Source organism: Bos indicus x Bos taurus, chromosome 17 (genome assembly GCF_003369695.1).
Source record: "Bos indicus x Bos taurus breed Angus x Brahman F1 hybrid chromosome 17, Bos_hybrid_MaternalHap_v2.0, whole genome shotgun sequence".
NCBI lineage: Eukaryota > Metazoa > Chordata > Mammalia > Artiodactyla > Bovidae > Bos > Bos indicus x Bos taurus.
This window is the reverse complement of record NC_040092.1, coordinates 10,329,611-10,353,761: the sequence shown is the minus strand read 5'-3', so window position 1 is coordinate 10,353,761 and position 24,151 is coordinate 10,329,611. Positions and strand designations below refer to the sequence as shown.

The 24,151-nt window shown below is 51.0% G+C and overlaps 1 protein-coding gene across 5 annotated transcripts in view; it reads left to right on the top strand.

The window, feature by feature from the left end:
• BICDL1 (BICD family like cargo adaptor 1) overlaps positions 1-24,049 on the top strand; it is an 80,155-nt gene extending 56,106 nt beyond the window's left edge. For 2 of the 5 annotated variants that reach the window (XM_027566594.1, XM_027566595.1), the window contains 5 exons: positions 4,868-5,047; positions 5,810-6,028; positions 12,468-12,598; positions 19,655-19,775; positions 22,714-23,083. In XM_027566594.1, coding sequence (XP_027422395.1) covers positions 4,868-5,047; positions 5,810-6,028; positions 12,468-12,598; positions 19,655-19,775; positions 22,714-22,875 — 813 coding nt within the window. In that variant the 3' untranslated portion in view covers positions 22,876-23,083. Of the gene's footprint in view, positions 1-4,867; positions 5,048-5,809; positions 6,029-7,010; positions 7,155-12,467; positions 12,599-19,654; positions 19,776-20,833; positions 20,943-22,713 lie in introns of all 5 variants that reach the window. The other 3 variants (XR_003515194.1, XM_027566592.1, XM_027566593.1) reach the window with 3 other exon arrangements.
• The last annotated feature ends 102 nt before the right edge of the window (positions 24,050-24,151 follow it).

Below are 24,151 nucleotides of genomic sequence, written 5' to 3'. Positions count from 1 at the left end.
TGGCTATATTTGTCCTTATTTGGGAACTGCCACCAGGCCTCAGCTGAATCCCAAAGCTCACACTTGACAGGAAACGACCCCTTAAACACTCAGCCTCCCCAGAAACAGTGCAGCATCTGCTGCCAAGAATGCTTCGCCTCAATGACCTAGGAGCACTGGGCCTGGGGCTCCGGGCCCTGCTTCCCTGGGGTGTCCTCTGAGTGTGCCAGGGAGCAGAGCCGATTGCAGCAGTGCAGTTCGCGTGCAGGTGGCCAGCAGGGATAGTCCTGTGCCAGGTGGGTCCCTGCCCAAAGACCAGATTGCAGAAGGCCCCTGGGCTCAGCAGTCAGCTGTTGAGGAAAACCCTGGGTCGTGGGATGAGGAAACATCTTAGGCTAAGGTCATGTGATACCATCAGTTAAACAGCCCTCTGAGTGATTAGCCTCTTTAAGGGCAAATTAACATTTTTTCTGTGTTTTATACCTTCAGCTCAGAACTTTGTGTAAAGCGGGGCCTCAGTAAGTGTGGAACAGAAAATGATGCTGGCTAAAGCCTCACATCAGTTTTCAAAATGGAAAGGAGTTTGCTCTTATTTTAAAGTTTACGGTGATAACAGCCATGGACATTTGTCGGTTGCTCTGCACAGAACAGAGTATTTTTGCAGATGTTCTAAAACTGAGGCTAAGAAAGGTGAGCTCTCTGTCCTAAATAGTGTAGTAAGTCCTGGGTAGAATCCAGAAGGGGGCCCTCCTGCCTGCTTTACTTGGTTCTCAGTGATGACTTCCTGTGTATCACGTGCCTCTCCAAGTCAGTGTCTCACCAGCGTTTATTACGCCATCAGGTGCTCTCCTGAGGGTTGCCGAGGTAGAGTATGGAGAGGAGAAGGAAAAAGAAAAATGGGGAAATGGCCCTGCCTAAAAAAAAAAAAAAAAAAAAAAACTTTTGTTCAACATGAATTCACAAATGAGAAGTCCTTATTTCAGATCAAGAATGGGAGACCTGGGGGTGAGGAAGAGCCAGGACCAGTGTGGACTGTGTAGTACTTGGCTAGCACGTGGGCTGTATGTTCTCGGCAGCCAGAGTCCCCAGTCGCACCTCGTTCACATCCTCGCCCCCTGCACATGCGCTGCCTCCCGATTGGGCTTCTTCAAGAATGGGAGTGCAACGCTTGCATCAGGTCAGGGAGGTCCCACCTTGGGACCTCTGCATTGGGAAAAGCTGCGTTTATGGACTGAAATCTCTTCTTTCCCAACTATTTGTACTTTTTTTTCCTCCTCTAGTCATATAAAACTCTTTAAGGTGTTGCTAATTAGTTCTGTTGCTGAAATGGCCTGTGCAGAAATAGAAATCTCGGCTCGCTCAGGGAGTAGGTGAACGGTCCTGAATCAGACTTGTAGACTGCAGAGCTAGTGGTCTTGGAGTGTTTCTCATCCCCCCGGTTTTAATCCTTTTCCTCAGACACAGGATGAGAGAATGGCTGAGCGGGCAGGGCAACAGGCTGCCGCAAGCAGAGTAGCCCCCTTTGATCTGGCTCACTCTGTAATTGGGGTTCTACTGTCAGAAACAGGTTTTTAAAACACTGATCAAATCCAGCTCTGATTTTTTTTTTTTTTTTTTTTCAGTCTGAGAGGGATAAAAATGACTATTGAGGGCCCAGGAAATTGAAAAAGTAGGCATTTTGCTAAACTCTTAATACCCAGTAAAGGATTTGTCCCTCAAGAGGACCACTTAACTGCTCTGTTTCATAACAGTGAGCATCTTACAGATGTGTGCAGGGGCCTCGTCCCAAGGAGTGGGTGGCTGTCATCAGCAGAGAAGGCAGGCCCTGCTCCCTGTGGGGACCCAGGAAACAAATGACCTGGAGTCTAGACCTCGCTGACTCTGGGTATGTGCCGTTAGGCACATCACTTAATATCAGCCATCTCAGTTCCCTCAGCGTAAGACGGAGAGAGTGCCCCGACCTCTGCCCACTTTAAGGGCATTAGTGTTGTAAGCTCGAACTTCGCAAACTCTTCAAACACAAGGCATTTGGTGTCTTCCTTGGTCAGACATATAAATTACATTTAGTTTCATCTTTGTCCTATAAAGGGTGATATTTCATATGTTAAAAGGTTCTTGTATTTAATAGACTCTTCGTTGGTTTAGTTTTTCTGCATTTATTTATGGATCAGTTATTGACCAGAGAGGGCAGACCTGTCCTGGTGTTTGTTCTCTTGCTGTTACAAGTAATTAAGCACCTCTGAGTGTGCGTGAGGAATTGAACTAATGTCCAGTGCCTAAGAACTCGTACTTGTCAGTGCTGAACTTCCCCTGCTGAGATGTATATGGAAGTTGTCTAGAAAATAATTGCAAAGCATTTTGTCAATTTAATATGCCGTTTGTAATTGTGCCAAAGGCTTCCTAGGCATATCTTAAAAAAAAAAAAAAATCAACCTAATTTCTTCTTTCTGAGTTTCCTCAAAACCAGAGCTGGAGGAGTTCCCACTGGACCAGCAGGTATTGCTGACCCACTGGAACCATGCAGGGCAGGCTTGCCAAGTCCTTTGTCATTCTGTGAGCAGCCAGGCTCAAATCCTTCCTAGTTAAGGCACACCCAGACCACTGGTGCCATTAGCCAAATGTTCTCTGATACTGACCAGCAGAGGAGAGGCTCCCAGGGCACCCAGAGGGATAGCTGAAGGCTCTGCAAGGCAGCTTGCTCCATTCATGAGAACCACAGAGCTTCGAGTTGCTGCCTGCTGCCCCTGGGCTCTGTATCTCTGCAGGAGCCACAGACCTACGTCAATGATAGTCTGGAAAAGAGAGTATGGCGTTCCATCTTTTTAATGAACAGGGGTGACCGAAGATGCTATTTTATTAAAGGATTAACTAAATTTAAATCCCAGGAAGTTCTTCTCCCCACCTCCACCTCCCAAAGTGTATTTTCAGTCGGGGGACGGGAGGTGAGCAGCCCTCACGTTACAGAGGTAGGAAACACTGCTCCTGTACGTAGCGTGCGGACAGTACACAGCAGCTAGCCAACAGACTGATTCTGCAGTTCGGGGCTGTTGTGGTGAAAGTAAGTGCAGGGATGGAGTGTACCAGTAAGAGTGTGGCGTTTAGCAGCCATGATGGAGTCTCCCTTTACATTCAACAGTAATAACCTCATCAGGTGGCAAATGCCCTGTTTGGACTCCACAGGGAAGGGGCCACAGAGAATGCAGAGAGGGGTGAGGCAGTGGCAGCAAAAGACAGGGAAGGAGCCCTGGCCCATGAGTCGTGATGCCTGCGTTGCCGTCCCCTCTCTACACGGGTGTCGCTCTCCTCCTCTGAGCCGCGTGTGCTGTGGAAATCTATCACACGCGTGCTCCTAAAATCTGTCCCCCGCTAAGGGCTTCACCTGTAATCAGTGAGTAAGGTGAGACTGCCTCTCTCGTGAGTTTGGGAACTCTTGGTATTATTGCCCAGATGTAACTTCAGATTCCACCTCTAGCTCCTTTCCAAACAACCCTTTTCCCCTTCACGTTTTCAGCAAAGTACAACATGCATATAGTAAAGCATACAGACCTTAGGTGTATAGCCCACTGAAGCTTTTATCGGTACCTGTGTAACCACCATCCAGGTCAAGACAACCCATCGTCAGCACCCATAAATCTTCCTCCTGCACCCTCCCAGTCAGCGCACTGTTTCTTCCTCAAAAGCAAACCTCTCTTCTAACTTTTATCTCTTTTATCTCAAGTTTTGGAACCTTTTATAAAGAGAATCATACATTATAAATTGTTTTGTGTCTGGCTTTTGCTGAACATCAGTGTCTGAAAAGCTCACCCCCATTGTGGCATGAGAAGCAGTGTGCTCTTCGTGCTCTTGTGGCGTGCTGTACAGTATTGCAGGATGTGAGCATACCCATTCTGTTTTTATTGGTATTCAGATTGTTCCTGTGAGTGGCTTTTGTGGATAACGCTGCTGTGAACGCCCTGGTTGTCTTTCATGTACATTTCAGTCATTTATTACTGGGTCTGCACCTAAGAGTGGAACACCTGCATCAAAAGACACGTGTGTATTTCACTCGCTAGAAACTTGCCGAACAGTTTTCCAGAGGTGCACATCATCTTCCATTCCGGCCAGCAGTGAGAATCCTGGTTATTTTACATTGTCATCAAAACCTGATATTATTATTCTGTTACTATTATTTTTCTTAGCCATTCTGGTGAGAGTCTAATGGTGCCTTATTTTGTCTGCCTGTAGGTTTGTGTGTGCAACTTTTTATTCTGGAGAATTTCAGACAAACTCAGAATAGTACAATGACACGCCATGTACCCCACTGTCCATATCTACACACCATCCATCCCTGGCCAGCCCCATGACATCCACTTGCTCCCCTCTCATATTATTTTGAAGTAAAATCTGAAGTAAATCCCAGAATTTTTGTCATTTCATCTGTAAGTAAAGAATACTTTACAGATAAGAACTTTAAAAAACATAAACACAGGACTAGTACACCTAGAAAATTTAGCCATATTTCTTTAATGTCATCAGCTATCTAGTCAGCATTCAAGTTTTCAGTTATCTTAATAATATCATAATTGTTTTTCATATTTTTCTTTTGAGGCAAGATACAAATTAAAATGCGCCTGCATGTGGCAGTCGGGTCATATGTCTTTTAAGTCTCTTTTAATCTGTAGGCTCCCCTTTTGTTTTTTTCTTTTTGAAATTTATCTACTGAAGAAGCTGGACTGTTTGTCCTGTAGTTTCCCACATCTGGATTTTACCAACCGCATACCCTGAGTGCCATCTCCACTCTGTGTTTTCCTGTAAATTGGTGGCAGGTTCCAGAAGCATGGTCAGGTTCGGGGTGGGTTTGTCAGCTGGGGCTTGGCCCCCTCACCCCCCTTTGCTGTCTCCCCGAAAGCTGCACCAGAGCCAGCTGGAGCTGCAGGAGGTGCGGCTCTCCTACCGGCAGCTGCAGGTGAAGGTGGAGGAGCTGACCGAGGAGAGGAGCCTGCAGAGCTCTGCCGCCACCAGTGCGTCCCTGCTGTCCGAGATAGAGCAGAGCATGGAGGCCGAGGAGCTGGAGCAGGAGAGAGAGCAGGTGCTGGCGTGCCCCCGGCCCTCCCGCTCACCCCACGCCTGGGGTGCCGTGGTCTGCACGTGTGCAAGCCCCTCGGCCTGCTGGCTGAAGATGTCCTGAGGCGGCCTCTTAGGAAATGCTTGTTGACTAATCAGCCTCAGAACTCTGGTATTGACAGGGTTCTGGAACATTCGTGATCCACCTGATCGGCTTCTTTTCATATTACCCGTGACCACTCATTCCCCTAATTATATGGGGACTTCCTCCAAAAGTAACTGACTATATCAAGAAGTACTTTATGTGCAACTGGGAGGGACCTGAGGGCAGAGGATATAAGAACCGGGAGTCTGTGCAGTTGTGCGGGAGAAGGAAATGACAACCCAGTCCAGTGTTCTTGCCTGGAGAATCCCATGGACAGAGGGGCCTGGCCAGCTACAGTCCATAAGGTCGCAAAGAGTCGGACACAACTGAGCAACTAAGCACACGCAGTTGTACGGGGCCCAGAATAAGTACATGTTTCTTGGGACAAGTAATTAAAAAAAAAACCTTTCCTGGAACTAGACTCTTGGACTCGTGTGCTAGAGACAGACGGTGCTGGCCATCTCCCTGGAGCCCCTGCTGCTGCTGCTAAGTCACTTCAGTCGTGTCCGACTCTTAGCGACCCCATGGACTGCAGCCCACCAGGCTCCCCCGTCCCTGGGATTCTCCAGGCAAGAGGACTGGAGAGGGGTGCCATCGCCTTCTCCGCTCTGGAGCCCTAACCGGGGTAACTCTTTGCCGCAGCTGAGACTGCAGCTCTGGGAGGCCTACTGCCAGGTCCGTTATCTCTGCTCGCACCTGCGCGGAAGCGACAGCGCTGACTCGGCCGTCTCCACGGACTCCTCAATGGATGAGTCTTCAGAGACGTCATCGGCCAAGGACGTGCCAGCCGGCAGCTTGCGCACTGCCCTGAACGAGCTCAAGAGACTGATCCAGAGCATCGTGGATGGCATGGAGCCCACGGTAAGAGGCCGCACTGAGTGCTCCGGGCTCCGCAGGGCCTGGAGGCTGAAACCGAGTCCAGAGGGTGAGGTTAGCCCTGGAACCCGGAACCTAATAAAGTCTGCAAGAATGCCTTCTGAGCCCTTGTCGGAGCTCACTTCCCACAGGGGAGCAGGCACAGGGACTGATCAGCCCCCAGAGTCCCTCCCTGCAGGCTCAGGGTGAGGATGAGGCCTTGGGGCCTCGAGTGTGAGCACTTTCCTGGGAGGCTGTGAATGTAGAAATTTGGATCCTGGTAAAAACTGCAAGTTGCTCTTCTGTTGTCCACTGGTCCTGGTGGTGGAGGTAATCGTGAATAGGCAAACTTAAAAGATCTGAAGCTTTCTGCTCAAAGGCTAGACGTGAGCACGGAAAGTTGAAACGATCAACAGCCGGGCCTTTTAGAATTCCAGACACGGCTCCTCTGGTGCAGAAGAGGAACGTTCCCATGGGCAGACAGGCCTTTCTTCCAGCTTCGTGTCAGATTCCTGCCAGACTCCCCCTCCATTTACACCCACAGCTCGAGGGCTGTTGTTTCTCATCAGGTTCCTCCTCCTGCAGGATGGTTGCGTCTCTCTCCCCGTATTAGGTGAAGCTAGATGAAAAGGTGGCTGTCCTGCCAAGGTGGTTCGTGGGACGCGCTGTAGTGCGGAGGCTGGGCCAGCGTGGGAGAGCGAGCTGGTGGAGGGGTGTGCTCTTGGCGTGTGCAGTTTCCCTTCTCCAAAGCCTGAAACAAACTTCTAGTTATTGTCTGCACGTCGAAACTGAGCAAGACAGCCTCTCTTCTCTAACCTTCTGTTTCTTCGTTCTGCTTCTCTTTTTTTCTCCCATCCCCCCACCTTGCTCTTCCCCAAACTTAACCGTCTCCCTGCTCCCCTCCCCTCTTCATCTCTCCCATTAACCATCTCCCCACTCCCCTCCACTCTCACCACCTCTCTGCTTGGCCGGCTGACTCTGCTGTCAGAGCGCCCGGAGAATTGACGATGACTCCTTAGAAGAACAGATAAGGCAGACCAGTGAGGATTCGAGAGCCCTGAGGGAACTCATGGAGGGAGAGAGGGGTAAACTGAGGCAAAGCCTGGAAGAGCTGCAGCGGCTGCACAGTCAGGTGAGCACCCCCGTCCTCAGCCCAGTGCAGGATGTTCATGGGCTCCTGCTCCCTGGGACCCCTGTGAGTCCCCCTCTCCATGTCTCTCTGAGAAGGGCTCTCCTCTGATGGTCGGACTCTCAGGGGTAGTGACCTGAAGCTGAGATGAGCTGGGTGTCTTCAAGAGAAGTCAGTCCTCAGGTTTAGACCACAGTGAAATTGTTAGGAATGAGAATAGCCAAGGGACTTCCCTGGTGGTCCAGTTGCTAAGACTATGCGCCAACGCAAGGGGCCTAGGTTTGCTCCCTGGTCAGGGAACTAGATCCCTTATGCCACAACTAAAAAGATCCCTCCACAACTAAGAACAGCTCTCCATTTCCTTCAGGACTCCCAGCCCTCTACAGAGCCTGAATAACCATGTGGACTCTGATAGTTAAGAGTGCCACAGCTCCCAAGACACATTTAGAAGTTTGTCCAGCAGCTTCTGTGCAGGAAGTTTGCAAACCAGGGGACAGTTGATCCCTTGAGGGCCTGAGCTCTTTGTGAGTGCTGTCACCTCTGCCAGCCGTATTTCAGCTTTCGAGGCACGCACTGCTGCTTTTGCTGTTCCCTTCCTGTTTGATCGTGATCTCATCTCTCGAGAACACCAGAGAAGGACATCTGTATTCTCATCTGAAAAGTTTTAAAGGGCTTAGGAGCGGCCCCACCCAAAAAGGAGCTTCTAAAATCTACCTAGGAGATAAATAAAAGCTCTTCTTTTTGACTGAAGTCCTGTATGGAGGTTCTGTCCCATTTGCAGGGCACACCAGACAGGTACCCCTTTAAACCCTGCCCCCTTCTTTCCTTGTCCAAAGCTAGTCCTCCCTTCCTGCTACAGGAAGAGGTTGCTGAAAGATGGAATTTAAGCCGGGCTTTCACTTCATTCGGTATTTCTTAAATGTAATGGAACTTACAGAAATAAACTTCTGCCTTCGGGTTGTACCCATTAGACTTCCTGGTATTATTCTCTTGGAAGATACTGGGAGACAAGTCATCACTGCTCTCTTCTTTTTGTGAGTGACCAGATAAGAAGGGCAGAAGGATGCTACTGAAAGCTGTATCTTGTTCCTGACCAAGCCCTGGGGAGTAGGTTTGGACAGCCAAAAATACTCTTGTGCCTAAAACCTAAGACCCTCTGGTGGTCGTTTAGCCAGAAGGGTTGGCGGCAGGAGGGATCATACCTTCCAAACGGGTAGAATAAAATGCAAAAGAAAGTGGGCCTTAAAGTTATTTGGATTAATAAAAGCCGCTTTGTTGCTTCTAGAAGCCCGAGAGGGCATTATTTGACCCAGAAACATAAGGTAGAGGTTGCTGAGAGTCTACTATGGAACAATTAATATTTAGGAAGTCATCTCTACCAGAGAATTTTCCTTAAAAGTTCAACTGACAACTGATTTAGGTCAATTCCTATGGATTCCCTTTAAAAAAAAAACCTATCAAGCAGATGGTTACATTCAGTCCCACATAAGATACAGAGTTGGGCCTCTGCCAGGGCTTATGAGTACCCACAGGCTCAGTCAAAGCCACAGACCTCTCAGCCAAGTTGCGTCATCCAGGAGTGTCCCTTAGGAGGGACTCCGACTCCCGGGGCAGTGGGCGACGCAGGGGGAGTTGCCAGGGCTGTGGAAATGGCAGCCTCAGGGTGGGCAGGGGTGCCTCCTGCAGTTAGCTCAGTTCGTGCCTGTGCCCTGAGACCCTGAGAGGCTCAGGTGGATGTAAGATGAGGGGAGTCAGACCAGCTTCGTACCCTTTGCGGAGCCCAGCTCAGGTGACGTGGGGCTGAGGTCCAGCCTCCCCAACAGATGGTCCCACCTCCACTGCCACTGTTTTCCTACCTGAGTGTTCTCTTCTGTCCTGGAAACGAGGCCAGAGGTAAAAGGTGTGTGGGACCTTGATGGTGAAGTGCCCACACTTCCCCACCCCTCAGAAGCCTACCCAGATTCTAAACTAAAAGAGAGCCCAGGTTCTAATTAATCATCACCTGTTTGAGGCAAAGCCCCAAAGCCAGACCTGCAGACTTGCTCCTGCCCTTGTGCTGGCTGTGCCCGGCCCCCTCTGCCCCATCCCTGCAGCTCCCCAGGGAGGGCTGGCCATGGGGTCTGGAGCTGCTGCCCGGAGGCAGGAGGACCTGTGGGGCAACATGACAAGTAGTTCTCCCAAGCCAGTACACCAGGTCCTGGGAGGCAGAGTAAGAGAAACAGTCTCACCCCATCATTTGGCTCCTTTAGGCTTGACTGAAGCACATGCCAGTTACTCCAGGGACGTGAACACTCAGGGGAACGTGAGCCAGGAGCAGCTGAGGCTCTCACTGATGAGGTCTGGGTGCCCCCTCCTCTGAAATCTCAGCACGTTATGTCTCCTCCAGCCTCCCAGCCACTGTTCCCCTCAGAACTTCATTCTTTCACACCTTGCCTTTGGTCATCACTTCCCTAGCCACTCACCCTTCAGATGGTCTGGAGTGATCTTCTGAATCACGACTTGAAGGTGGGACACCCCTTGCAATATTCTCAAACCCTCATGGCCCCACGGTCTGGCTGTGTCCGACCGTCCAGCCTTTGCTCCTGTTTCTTTTTCACTGCCTCTGCTTTAGCAGAATTGAACGTAGGTTCCAGATGGGCGTGGCACGGGCTGCCCTTGCGTTCCCACAGCTGGGTCTTTTATCCCAGTCTTTCTCTCTCCCTGGAAGACTCCCCTGCACACACAGCCCTCCTCATCCTTCAAGTTCCTGATCAGGTTTCACTTCCTCCTCGAAACTCTCCTGCCTCCCTTGCTCAGGGAGTCCCCGGCCCTGCTTTGTCATGGTTACCCTCACTCCCTTCTCACCTTCCCCTTAGAGGCCTTAGAGGGCCGCCTGCACGGATAGGCTCCAGGTCAGGCACACCTCTCTGTCTTCTCTTGAAGCGCCTAGTGCATGCAGTGCCTTACCTAGAGCAGGCACTCAAATGATTGTCAGCCCCAGATGTATGACCTCAAGTTTCCTTTGATGCTGTTCAATTTCAAGGACACCCACCTTAATGGGAAAGAGTGGGTTTAGGGGTTGCTGTAACCTAAGTCAGCAGATAAACCAGCTGTTAACTGAAAGGTCCTCCGTGGAGGGGAGAGAAGGGGTGGCGCTTATACTCTGAGCTGGGCCCTTGAAGTTATTTATTTCATTTGATCCTCATGACAACTTGATGGCAGGGGATAGTTCCTTTTATTCCTTCTTTTTATCGAATTCATGTGCAACTCAGAGAGGGTAAATCCTTTGTCACTCCTAAGCTGGCGGTCTCTACCTTGGTCAGGTTTTCCAGGCCACAGCAAAAAGTTCTTGTGAAGTTTTATCTGGAGACTGTGACACGTTGGCATTTCCTGCCTAGCATGTAGTTTTATCTGTTGCCGACTCAGCTGGCAGAACACCTGGCTGGCTCGAGGCCATGTCAGGGCTCATTTGGTCTGAGGAGGGCTGGCTGTCTCTGCTAGGTGCTTTCTGGGTCTTGAGTTCTGGCTTATCAGGCTGCAGAACCTGCTAAGAATAGGGTGAGGCTGGACTTCTCACCTGATGCCTTGTCTGCCTCAGAGCTCACTGCACCTGCATGCCCTGGCCTCTGCGGATGCCCAGCACCCTGAGGCTCATCACCAGAGCTGTCCCCTTCATGGACGCACAGAGCACAAGCCCTGACATTCCCTCCCGCACACCTGAGAGTGCAGAGTCCACTGCATATAGTAACAAGTTGTCCCATATCCCTCTTGACTGGTGTGCGTCCTCTGATTTACTCCTGAGTGGCTGCTACCCCAGGAGCTGGCACCTCTGTTGTCTCAGCTTATAGAGCCAAAGGTATCTCAAGAGAAGCTTGATCTTCAGCCTTAGTCCTGGGGCGTTTGCTCAGCTTCACTGTCAAGGTGATCAGATCTAGGCCTCAAAGAGCAGAAAGGTGATGTCTTTCCCCTTGTGGGAGAGACAGATCTGCATGGATGGATCCTTCCTTGGAAAAATGTCAAAGGCATGTGTAATAGTTAATAAGAGGGCAGGGTCAGGCATCCTGACTCCAGTCTGATTCTATCGACTGTGAGAAGGAGGGTTCCCCGCCTTCCATTCATTCAACAAATATTTTTTGAAAGCTCTACCAGCCAGGGTTTCTGGTTGCAGACAACTGAAACTCACTCTGCTTAACTTGAGCAGAAAAATAATATACTGGAATTAAATCTGAAGCATCACAGAATCAATAGGCAGGCTGGAGAACTGAGCTCCAAAACAGGAAGGAGCCATGGGAAGTGGGGTGACAAAACCATTTGCTGTCCGTGCAGTAATCTCCCACTGGCCAGTGGTTTGCTGTGCCCCTTAGAGCTATAGCCCCAGGTAGGGGCCCAGGTACCTAGGAAAGGAGGTCTCTTCCTTTGGCTTCCTTAGTGGGTGGGCATGCTTTGCCTCCTGCCGAGGCCCATGCAACTAGGAATGCCCCAGATGGGAAGGAATTCTGGGTGCTTGACAAGCCCCAAAATGACAGCTGTCCACTGCACAGGCACTTGGGGATTAAGCATTGTTTCTGGTCAGGCTCTGAGACACACATATGGATAGGACATGCTTCTCGCCACGGCAGAACACAAGGTGTGTGAGAGGTCGCTGTGTACAGAGGGTGGGGTAAACTCTGGTTACTGAGGGAGCCACCAGGAGGGGCGCCTCACCACCGAAGGGTGACTCTCTGTGAGTGGACTCTGATGCCATTCACAGAGGCATGGACCATAGAGAAGGTAAGAGGCTTGAAGTGAAAGATGACAATGTTTTTCTGCCTAAATTCCCTGTGGCTTTGACCTGGGGAGCTGAAGGAAGAGGATGGGAAAGCCAGGCTGCGTCTAGTGCTGTAACAGAAACGGGAACCAGGTCCCAGGCTCTGGGGCCAGCCAGGGTCCGTGTGGGGCACAGGGCAGTGTTCCATGTCGAGTGGAAGATAACTGGAAACAAAACTCTAGTCCCTATCCCCCTAAATGTGTTCCCGGGCCCTGGTGCGCACGTGGCCTTCACTCAGCAGCTCCCAGAGAGTGCCTGCAGGTGAAGGAGGTGCCGTGGTGTGCACAGGGGGACCAGGCCCCGGCTGCAGCAGAGGAGTGAGCGCCCCGTCCACCGAACTCGAACTCCAGCTTCGCGTGTGGTCCCTCCCTCCTGGAGCGGGGGTGGGGGGGGTGGGGCAGCGGGAAGTCACCAGTCTGCCCCGCACAGGCCCTGAGCCCGCCTGGGCCTATTCTCTTCTCCCTCGGGAGGGAGACACACCAGGCCGGCAGCAGTGGTGCGCCGTGTTCATCCCCTTCGTCTCCCACTAGGTGACACTGCTGAGCGTGGAGATGACTGCCCTGAAGGAGGAGAGAGACCGACTCAGAGTGACATCTGAGGACAAGGAACCAAAGGAGCAGCTTCAGAAGGCCATCAGGGACCGAGACGAGGCCATCGCAAAGTGAGTGGGCACGACTTGTTTAACTGCAGGTATTAATAAATAACACGAGAATGTGCTCAGTCTTAGGTGTTAAATCATACAGAAGAATATAAAACTCAAAGAGTTTCCCTGCTACTCGGAATTTCTCACTCCCATCCCATCTTCCCGCACAGACACTACTGTTAAAAGTCGGGTATGCATTTTGTGCAGGTTTTTTACATACGTGTATGCAGGTGTATACGCAATACAGTTTTTGTGGACTTTTTAAAAAATCAGTGAGGTGATGCTCTCTACATGGGTTTTTGTTGTTGTTTTCACTTATATCTCAGCATTCCAGTTGCGTTACGCGTGCTCAGTTGCTTCAGTCGTGTTTGACTCTTTTCAACCCCATAGACTGGAGCCCACCAGGCTCCTCTGTCCGTGGAATGCTCCAGGCAAGAATACTGGAGTGGGCCAATCTCATTTTATATATACACACACACACATAATGTTTGTTGTTGTTTTTGTTTTACTATTCATCATAGACATTTTCAAGCATACACAAAAGTAGAAAACATAAGACGAATTCCGACCTACCTACCTCTCAGTTTCAGCGCTGATGAACAGCATGGCCAATGTAGTTTCATCTGTAGCCGTCCATTTCTCCCCCCTCCCCTTCTGGACCATGTTAAAGTGGATCACGAGACATATCATCTCATCCATAAACATTTTCACAGAAATCTCTACCAGAGAAAGACTCTTTATTGTAAAACACACGCCAGAAATATCACACATGAAAAAACTTCAATTTCTTAATATCATCCAGTATCCAGTGTTCAGATTTCCCCAGTTGTCCCGTAAATGTCTTTTTATACTTGATAAGAGTCAGATGCTAAAGTCCAGCATACTCTGTTTAGTTGTTATGTCCCAAAAGGTTGTAACTCTTCCCCCTGTCTTTTTTTTCGATTTGCATTTACTGAAGAAACCAGCTCTTTTTAATTCATAGTTTTCCTACATTCTGAGTTTGACTGCATCCCCAGAGTGTCACTGAACATTTTTCTTTGTCTTTGTTAATTTCTAGTAAACTGGGTCATTTTAAAATAATGTTTTGGACTTTCTCTGGCAGAGAAGAAATGCATAAACGCGTTCTTGTACATTCAAAACATTTGGCAGTACAAAGGCAAAGACCATATTTATTTCCCATCCTCCTGAAAATTATCTTTGTCACACATTCAATCTGTCCTGTTTATTGAATCTAAGGAGATAAAGGGTACTAAAATTGTATCTGCTTTGCAGGCTTTATAACACATTAATAACAACATTTGTGCATCACTTTACTGCTTACAAAGCATCCTTTAATCCTAGCCACAGCAAGAAGTAGAGCTTTTTAATCCCAATTTTACAGATGAGGGTGTTTCCCCAGGATCACAGCCAGTGCTGATCACTGGCCTTCACCTCAGTCTCAGGCTCCTTTGCCCTTACCTCAGGGCTACTTGGCAGAAAGCTAAAAGGAGCTTATTTAAAAGAATTTGTAAATAGATACTATTTGACTTTTTTAAGAAGTAATGTGACATTTTAATTTCTGACTCTAAGATTCCACACATCTTCCCCTTTTCATTTTCATATACCCTCCCTTCTGCTCTCTTCAGTAATTTCCATCATTTCCATTTTGGTTTTACGTTTGGGTCCCCTTTTCTGTCTGGTCAGAATCTCCTATCAAGTTGTCCTTCAATTTCCAGTTCATTTTGGAATTATCCTCGGTTAGAATCACAAACCTACACTATCTTTGCCATTCCTTATGGTTGTAGTTCAGCTCAGTCGTGTCCGACCCTTTGCGACCCCATGAACTGCAGCACACCAGGCCTCCCTGTTCATCACCAACTCCCGGAGTTGACTCAAACTCATGTCCATTAAGTTGGTGATGCCTTCCAACCATCTTATTCTCTGTCATCCCCTTCTCCTGCCCTCAGTCTTTCCCAGCATCAGGGTCTTTTCCAATGAGTCAACTCTTTGCATGAGGTGGCCAAAGTATTGGAGTTTCAGCTTCAGCATCAGTCCTTCCAGTGAATATTCAGGACTGATTTCCTTTAGGATGGACTGGTTGGATCTCCTTGCAGTCCAAGGGACTCTCAAGAGTCTTCTCCAACACCACAGTTCAAAAGCATCAATTCTTCGGCACTCAGCTTTCTTCACAGTCCGACTCTCACATCCACACATGACCACTGGAAAAACCATAGCCTTGACTAGACGGAAACTTTGTTGGCAAAGTAATGTCTCTGCTTTTGAATATGCTATCTAGGTTGGTCATAACTTTCCTTCCAAGGAGTAAGCATCTTTTAATTTCATGGCTGCAGTCACCATCTGCAGTGATTTTGGAGCCCCCCAAAATAAAGTCTGACACTGTTTCCACTGTTTCCCCATCTATTTCCCATGAAGTGATGGGACCAGATGGAAAAACCATAGCTTTGACTATATAGACCTTTGTCAGCAAAGGAATGTCTCTGCTTTTTAATACGCTGTCTAGGTTTGTCATAGCTTTTCTTCCAAGGAGCAAGAATCTTTTAATTTCATGACTTCAGTCACCATCTGCAGTGATTTTGGAGCCCAAGAAAATTAAGTCTATCACTGTTTCCATTGTTTCCCCAACTATTTGCCATGAAATGATGGGACCAGATGCCATAATCTTTGGTTTTTGAATGTTGAGTTTTAAGCCAGCTTTTTCACTCTTCTCTTTCTCCTTCATCAAGAGGCTCTTTAGTTCCTCTTCACTTTCTGCCATAAGGATGGTGTCATCTGCATCTGAGTTTATTGATATTTCTCCCAGCAATCTTGATTCCAGCTTGTGCTTCATCCAGCCTGACATTTCTCATGATGTACTCTGCATATAAGTCAAATAAGCAGGGTGACAATATACAGTCTTGATGTACTCCTTTCCTAATTTGGAACCAGTCCATTGTTCCATGTCTGGTTCTAGCTGTTGCTTCTTGACCTGCATACAGGTTTCACAGGAGGCAGGTAAGGTGGCCTGGTATTCCCATCTCTTGAAGAATTTTCCACAGGTTGCTGCTGTCCATACAGTCAAAGGCTTTAGTGTAGTCAATGAAGCAGAAGTAGATGTTTTTCTGGAACTCTCTTGCTTTCTCTGTGATCCAACGGATGTTGGCAATTTTATCTCTTGTTCCTCTGCCTTTTCTAAATCCAGCTTGAACATCTGGAATTTCATAGTTCATGTACTGTTGAAGCCTGGCTTGGAGAGTTTTGAGCATTATTTTGCTAGTGTGTGAGATGAGTGCAATTATATGGTAGTTTGAACATTCTTGGGCATTGCCTTTTTGGAGGATTGGAATGAAAACTGACCTTTTCCAGTCCTGTGGCCACTGCTGCATTTTCCAAATTTGCTGGCATATTGAGTACAGCACTTTCACAGCATCATCATTTAGGATTTGAAATAGCTCAACTGAAATTCCATCACCTCCACTAGCTTTGTTCATAGTGATGCTTCCTAAGGCCCACTTGACTTCGCACTCCAAGATGTCTGGCTCTAGGTGAGTGATTACACTGTTCTGATTATCTGGATCATTAAGATCTTTTTTGTATAGTTCTTTGTATTCTTCCCACCTCTTCTTAATATCTTCTGCTTGTGTTAGGTCCATACCATTTCTGTCAGTTGTGCCCATCTTTGCATAAAATGTTCCCTTGGTGTCTCTAAATTTCTTGAAGAGATCTCTAGTCTTTCCCACTCTATTATCTTCCTCTATTTCTTTGTATTGTTCACATAGGAAGGCTTTCTTTATCTCTCCTTGCTATGCTTTGGAAGTCTGCATTTGGATGGGTTTATCTTTCCTTTTCTCTTTTGCCTTTCGCTTCTCTTTTCTCGGCTATTTGCAAGGCCTCCTCAGACAACCAGTTTGCCTTTTTGCATTTCTTCTTCTTGCGGATGGTTTTGATCACCACCTCCTATACAATGTTATGAACCTCTGTCCATAGTTCTTCAGGCCCTCTATCAGATCTAATCCCTGGAACCTGTTTGTTACTTCCACTGTAAGGGACTTGATTTAGGTCGTTCCTTAATGGCCCAGTGGTTTTCCCTATTTTTTCAATTTAAGTCTGAATTTTGCAATAAGGAGTTCATGATCTGAGCCACAGTCAGCCCCTGGTCTTGTTTTTGCTGACTGTATAGTTTCTCCATCTTTGACTGCACAGAACGTAATCAGTCTGATTTCGGTATTGACCATCTGGTGATATCCATGTGTAGTATCGTCTCTTGTGTTGTTGAATAGCAGTGTGGTATTTTGGAGTGAGACCATACTATTACGAATAACAAAGCGTGAAATTGTGTCAAACAATTAGGGAATAAAATGGTAAAATTGGGGTGCTAATTGTGGAAGCCCAGTAAGTTAGAAGTAGAGTCTGGTTTGACAGCTTCTCTGAGCTAGAGAAACAAGAGAGCTAGCCATCAGGCTCTGACCACCCTCTGCCATCTATCTGCACAGGAGGTGGGGGATACAGCCAGAGAAAGTGCCAGGGTGTAGGAGAGCAGAAGAAACAAGTTGTCCAGTCCCCTCCATTAAAATGAGTGCACCTAGCTCCAACACCTGGGTGACAGGAAATTACAAGTCTCCATGGAACCTTGAAATGCATGCCCTTGCCTGCTGCCCTCGACGGAGGCCGAGTCAGCCTCCTGGGGTCTGGCTGAACAGATTAGTGAGTTCTCCCTCCTGAGTAGGAAAGGTTTTGGAGTGAGGCCCTGTCCTTCCTGGCCCTGCCTTTGGAGTGTTAGATCACTCCAGGAGGGCTCTTTTTCTGTCCCTCACAAATGAAATTCTGGGTTTACAGAATTCAGACGAGACCTAAGGAATCATGGAAGTGTGGGGCAACCATACATTTGTGTAGGGCCGAGGATCCCAGAGACGGGGGAGCCTGATGGGCTGCCGTCTATGGGATCGCACAGAGTCAGACATGACTGACATGAAGTAGCAGCAGCAGTATGAGTTTTATATACATCGTCTCTGATCTTGGCTGCATTTTAGAATTTTCCCCGCCCCCAACCCCAGGGCCCTCTCCAGAACATTTCTTCAGGCCCCAAACCTCTGGATTTGGGGCAGCTCCTACCCCATGATTCTAATATGCAATAAGGGTGAGACTCGCCCCCAAGAAGAATAACTTCCCTCTCTCCACTGGACAGCAAAAACCTTAAGGTGTTCAGAAAAGTTAACAATTTTATCTCCTTGCAGGTGAAAGGTCCTCAGTGAAAAGAAATCCCAGGGTGGCATCTACCTTACACAGGCAGAGGGCTCAGTTGCTAGTAGTTTCATTTATACAAGGGATTCGCCTAACCCTTTGAAATATTCCTTTTTAAAACTGATTAATGTATTGTTCAGGGGCTTCTACAGCTTTAAGTTTTCCTTGTTTTGTGCTTTCTCATGAATGAGCTCCAAGATGCCCTACTGAGCAAACGTTCCGAGGGTGCCGTCCCAGGCTGTGACTGACACCTAGGCCCCCAAGGTGGGCCCAGCTCGAGGGCTTTCCGGAAGGAAAGGGTTCCCCTGTGTGCCCGGCGGGCCGCAGCTGCCCCTGGACCTGTGCCCCTCTGGCTGCGGCGTTAGTCAGCACATTCCGGAGTCTTCAGGCTGCTCGTGGCGCCACCTGCCGGGAGACGCCTGTAAGCTCAGGAGGCTTCCCTGCCGCGGGGCGCCGGGGGTTTGCGCTGACTTTCCAGGACCGTGGGATGGGCCCGCCGGGCGTCCGTGGCAACCGGCGCCAGGCAAGGATTTCCGCCTCTCGCGACCAGCCAATGGCAGCAGCCGTGACGCTTGCGGCGCTTGAGACACCGGCGTTCATTGGCCAGGCTCGGCTCCTGTCCAGGCAGCCGCAGTGTGGGTGGGCGGACCCTCTGCGAGCAGCCGGGAGAGTCCGGGATGGGTGGGTGGGGCGCCGGCACGGAGCCCCGGCGTGTCAAGGGAGGTGACCAACTGCCCGGTGGACTTGAGGCCACAGTGCTGGTCGCGCGGTAGCCCGAACGGTTCACCCCAACTTCCTTCTGGTCGAGCTTGGCTGTGACGGGGGCTGGGCAGCCTCTGAGGGTGCGTCCTCACAAGGCCATGCGCATTGGTCTACGGCCCTGGGTGATGAGAGCCGTCTTAGTTTTAACTTTTCATGTGAAAGGTATCAGTCCCTGAAAGGCTAAATACTCATTTGGCAGCAGGACAACCACTGCCACCTTATAGAAGGTACCCAGCCAAGGCTCTGCCACTTTATTCCCATTACCTGTGTCCCTCCAAAGTTACTTTTTGCATTGAACCACCATGGTTTAGGAATGCTGGGGAAGGTGAACAAAGTATGTAAAACACATCAAAATGTGAAAATACAAAATGCAGAAGTGTGGGAGCAATTACTCATCAATGGTCATCATCCCAAGAGAACCAAGTAGACATTTTTGGGTGTGACCTTCAAATATACACCGGCAGGTTTTCTTGTACAAAGCTAGTATCTATGTGACCTTGTCTCTTGGTTCTTTTTTACACTCAGCATAAATCACGAGTGTTTCCCCACTGTCAGTAAATATTCAACATTGTGGTTGTTACTGGGAGGTGACTGTATTCCATCATATAATCTCCCACAGGTCCCCTAATTGGCTACAGTGATTAGCTGAGCTGTGCAGCACTGTGTGGCTGCCAGTGCACACACCCTCAAAAGAGGGGGTTGCTAGTAGAAAGGGGGCACCAATGGGTTAAGTCCAACTTCCATGGGGACTGGTCTTTTGGGGGAAAGATGAAGGCAGCAGCCCCTTAGTGCTGTGAGAGGTCTTTGATCTCTGGGTTCCAGTCCTGATTTAAGTATCCTCTGTTAATCACTTTAAGATGGCGGTCAGATAATCCTTTCACCTACAGCTTGTTTATGAAAGTTGAGAAAATGTGTATGAAAGCATGTTGCACAACTTTCCAGTCCTCTAGAAGTAACACTGTAGTTACAGTTAGTTTGTTGTGAGCTTGGGGTCAGAGACTGTTTCCTTATCCCGTGGATGCCAGGTGCCCCGGGCAGAGGACCTGATGCTCTGGCACAGGGTGTCTGCGCTCACCCCAGCCTGTGTGTTTCCAGGAAGAACGCTGTGGAGCTGGAACTCGCCAAGTGCAAGATGGACATGATGTCTCTCAACAGCCAGCTGCTGGATGCCATTCAGCAGAAACTGAACCTCTCGCAGCAGCTTGAGGCTTGGCAGGTAAAGGAGTCTGTGAACCCAGCCTGAGTGTAAGGATGGGTTTGTTACTGGAGGGTCCCGTGTGTGCAGGTGAGCAGTGATTCGTCTTCACTGGGTGAGAGTTGGGGTTCCAGGCCCCAGGCCCTGAGTGCCTGGAGGAAGCTGCTCTCAAGAGCGAGGAACCCGGCTGTGCCGACCTCCAGGCTTGAACAGGGGCCTCCTTCAGCCGCTTGCCTTGGCTTTGATACTGCTGTCAATGCTAAGGGCCCAGGAAGCCCTGTATAACTGACTGGATTACTGGATGCATGTCATTCCGACACCCTTGGGTTGTTAGCGGCTGCTGCTCTTCCCTTTCTCAGAGGCCAGCTTCCTTCTTCCACAGAGCACCGTCCTGGCGCAGGTCTGGGGAAAGTGAGTCAGTGTGTCTGTCTCTAGCACCACAGGTGTCAGAGTCCAGTCAGCCTGCCCTGTCCCAGGCCCCGATGCGCTCCCCACTGGGCCAGGGCCACGACTTGCTTTTTGTTAATGAGATTGCTGCTGCTGCTAAGTCACTTCAGTCGTGTCCGACTCTGTGCAACCCCATAGACGGCAGCCCACCAGGCCCCACCGACCGTGGGATTCTCCAAGCAAGAACACTGTAGTGGGTTGCCATTTCCTCCTCCAATGCATGAAAGTGAAAAGTGAAAGTGAAGTTGCCTAGTCGTGTCCAACTCTTAGTGACCCCATGGACTGCAGCCCACCAGGCTCCTCCATCCATGGGATTTTCTAGGCAAGAGTACTGGAGTGGGTTGCCATTGCCTTCTCCATTAATGAGATTAGGGAAGTACAATTTCAGGATATGGGTGTAACCATTCACGTTTCTCCCCAACAAATCCTAACTGGACAGATGAAAAGACCCCTGCAGCTTTCCGAGGCAAGCCCCTCGCAGGGGGCAGCTTACAAGTGACTGTTCCTGCAGGGCCCTGCCCAGCTGGCTGCAGGCACGCCAGGGTCCCCCCACCCCAAGAGCTGTTCCCCGCCTCCCAGACCGCTGTGTCCTGGCTCACTGCGTCTGTTCTTCTCTTTTCTCTCGGCTACAGTTTGCTTCCTCAGGGCTTTTTACTATCTGGCTCCTTTGGTTTCTGATCTAGTGGCCTTTCTCAGTTCCCGTATCAACAGCTTTAGTTGTACACCCCTCCTGCCTTTGAGGTGAGCTCAAGCCCTCATCCCCTCACCTCTCCCCTCCCGCCATCACGGTCCTGCCCCGCTGCCTCCCTTGTGGTCACCATGTCGTGTGTCGGTGCCGGCGTCATCTCATCCAGTGTGCCATGCCATCGCTCCCCGGCCTCCCGCTCCCTCCACCGTCACGTCCATGAGCGCGGCAGCACGTGGCCCGGTCTTGACAGGCTGACCCGGCCAACGCTGGTTTCTTGGTTCCACCTCCTCACAAGGGGGCTGTTTTATGGATGTGACCCAGCATGGAGTTACAAGCAGCTTGTGTGTGTATCAAGTTATGACGTGATAGATTTCATGGAATTCTTTTGCTGAATCTTACAGTATAAAAAAAATGCAGTTTGGGGTGTATCAGAAAAAACACTGGCAGCTTTGAAAGGGTTTCTCTCTGAAGGACCTCGTGACGTTCCTGAAGTTGCATTTAATGTAGGTCTTATGGCGCGCGTCCCAAGAACAGAGCACTGGGCTGAGGATTTGACAGTGGGACCTTCAAAGTGAGGACCGTGTCACTTGACGAGGAGGGGGTGTAGGTGGGAAGTTGTATGTGAAGAAGGGGCGGGGAGGAAGGCAGCAGAGCGGGACGTGAGTAAGGGGTCTGCCCGCCGCCACCTGGTGACACGCTCAGGAAACTACAAAGACACCTGAGTGACCGCAAGCTTAGGTGTGTGGGAGGTGATGGACAAGCTGGTCAGCCAGCGGCCCAGCCGGCCCACTTCCTGTGCTCACCGAGGGCGCGGCTGCTCCAACCTCAGGAGCACCCGCCCCGCACAGCCTCCACATCTGTGCATGTGGACGCTCACTCCGGCATTCAGCCCGTGGCTCAGTCTTTTCACCAGGACATCCCAGAGCCCACCCTCCCCACCAGCTTTAGGGTAAAGCAGCCGGGCAGATGCTTGTGTTTCTGGCTGATGTTACTAGAGACAGGGCTGCTTGTTTCTAAACCAGGACTTTTCATGGTCTGTTAGCGGCCCTGTCCTGCACAGACTCAGTCCAGTGAGGAGAGCGGAGCCGCTCTGTCCAGCAGCTGCCGTGGGGTAAGAGCTGGTTCTGTGAGGCAAAGTCGGGGTGGAGGCAACATCTACTCTGCAGTTAGCTTGCCGGAGGGGGAGGCGTGGCGACCTCACTGAGGAAGCACCGAGGCTGGAGCGTGACAAACCTCGAACATGGCGACTCCCCAGCCTCCACCAAACAGGGGCCCATCCGTGGGGGCTGAGCGTGGATGGTAGTTGGCGAGGATGCAGCAGGGAGCCTCGATCTTGCACACGGGCCTGCCAGGGGCTCATGGGCGCCAGCAGCTCAGGCTGGCAGGAGTCTGAAGGGGGCAGAGAGGCGAGAAAAGCCAGGCTGTGAGGCTGGAGAGCTGGTGGTGGCCTCGGCTACCCTGGGGCTGCAGGAGTGGGACCAGGTGAGAGGGGAGCACTCAGCCCGAGACACACAGGAAGCAGGGTCGAGAGGGCTGCCCACAGGCTGAGCAGGGCTAGGGGTGACAGACAGGCACCAGCGGCAGCTGCTCCCAGGGCCACAGGGACACAGCTGGTCCCGGGTCGGCCCGGGAGTAACACCGCGCAGCCAGCCAAGCCCCGGGAGACCAGGAGGGCGGTGCTTCTTGGTCTCGGGTCAGGGCAGCCGTGGCCGCAGCCGCTCACCCACGTCCCTGCCATTCTCTCCTCTCGTGCTGCCCCGCTCCGCCGCCTCCCCAGCCCATCCGCGCCAGGTCAGCATCCTCACCCCACCCGTCTGCCCGCAGGATGACATGCACAGGGTCATTGACCGGCAGCTGATGGACTCGCACCTGAAGGAACGGAGCCGGCCTCCCGCCACCCTCGCCCGGGCCCCGGGCCTGGGGCGTGGGGACGAGCCCAGCACCGCCGAAGGCAAACGGCTCTTCTCGTTCTTCAGGAAGATTTAAACCGGGAGGAGTCAGGCCAGCGAGGACAGGCACACTGACGCCGACTCAAATAGAGGCGTGGGCCGGGCCCCAGGGCAGCACGTGTGCCCACCGGTCCTGCCGCGCTGGGCCCGGCTCAGCGGCCGCACTGCCCACTCGCCTGGGGGCCGCGTCCTCGGGAGGCCCCGCCGCCTCTGAAGGCAGCTCTCACCGGGGCGGCCCGAGCCATGTCCCTACTGCCGGGCCCGTCCTGGGGTCCACCACCGCGGAGCGGGGCTCAGGCTGCTTCCAGAGTGGCTGCCGTGCCCGGCTCCAGGCACTGCTGCCCTTGAGCAGGGAGAGAAGCGGAGGCCCACTCTACGCACCGAGGCCACAGCTGCCCACCGCGGGGGGCCTCCTCCTGCTGGGTACCAGGCCCGGGCCTGGATCCCGTCCTCCCACAGCCCCGGCCCAGGAGGCGGCCCCTCACCCACGTGCATGCACCTCCAGGCCCCGGCCTGTGGGCCTGACAGCTGGCTCTTCGGCCACAGCGGGCCCGGCCACGGCTGAGGCCGTCCCCAGCCTCAGAGGAAGCTGCCTCCCCGCGCTCTGCTGCAGGCCTTCCTCCTCGGCAGGGCCCTCTGCAGGCTCAGCCCTCTCCCCTTCCCGGTGCCGGGCAGAGGGCATTCCAGCCCCCCCAGCCCCCCGCATACCCAAGTTCTCGGCTCGGCCGAGCACGTCCAGGCCACAGGACGGCTCCAAAGGGGTCTGCGCTCAGCCATGCCGCCAGGCAGCATCAGCTCCACAGGGTGGACGTCTCCAGAAACTGCCCACCAGGCCCACGGAAGGTCACCCCAGCAACCTCCCACTCCTGCTCATCCTCAGCAACCGCTTCACCTTCTCTGCTGAGGCCCTGACTCGGGACTCAGAGGCACCGGGCTGAGGCCGCCCTCAAGCTGCTTTACAAGGATCATCTTCCTCCCTCACGGGGAAAGCACAGCAGGGATGAGTGGAAAGAATGTACCTACAGATATGTACAGACGCAGTGCTGTACAGACACAGTGCTGTAATTTTGTATGTAGCAACCATGTAAATACATGTATGGATTTTATAATATACATATTATATATGAATCTATAAAGGCATATTTTTAGAAAAACAGCACACCACTGCTTCTTTTGAAAATAGTCTAAGAATAAAATGAATTTCTACAGAGCTTCCCGCCTCAGTCACTGGGTACCTGGGTGGTGTCTGGGCAGAAGGCAGAGTATAGTTTCTATCCGCTGGCTGGTTATGCAAAGGCAGAGTCCTCCACGCA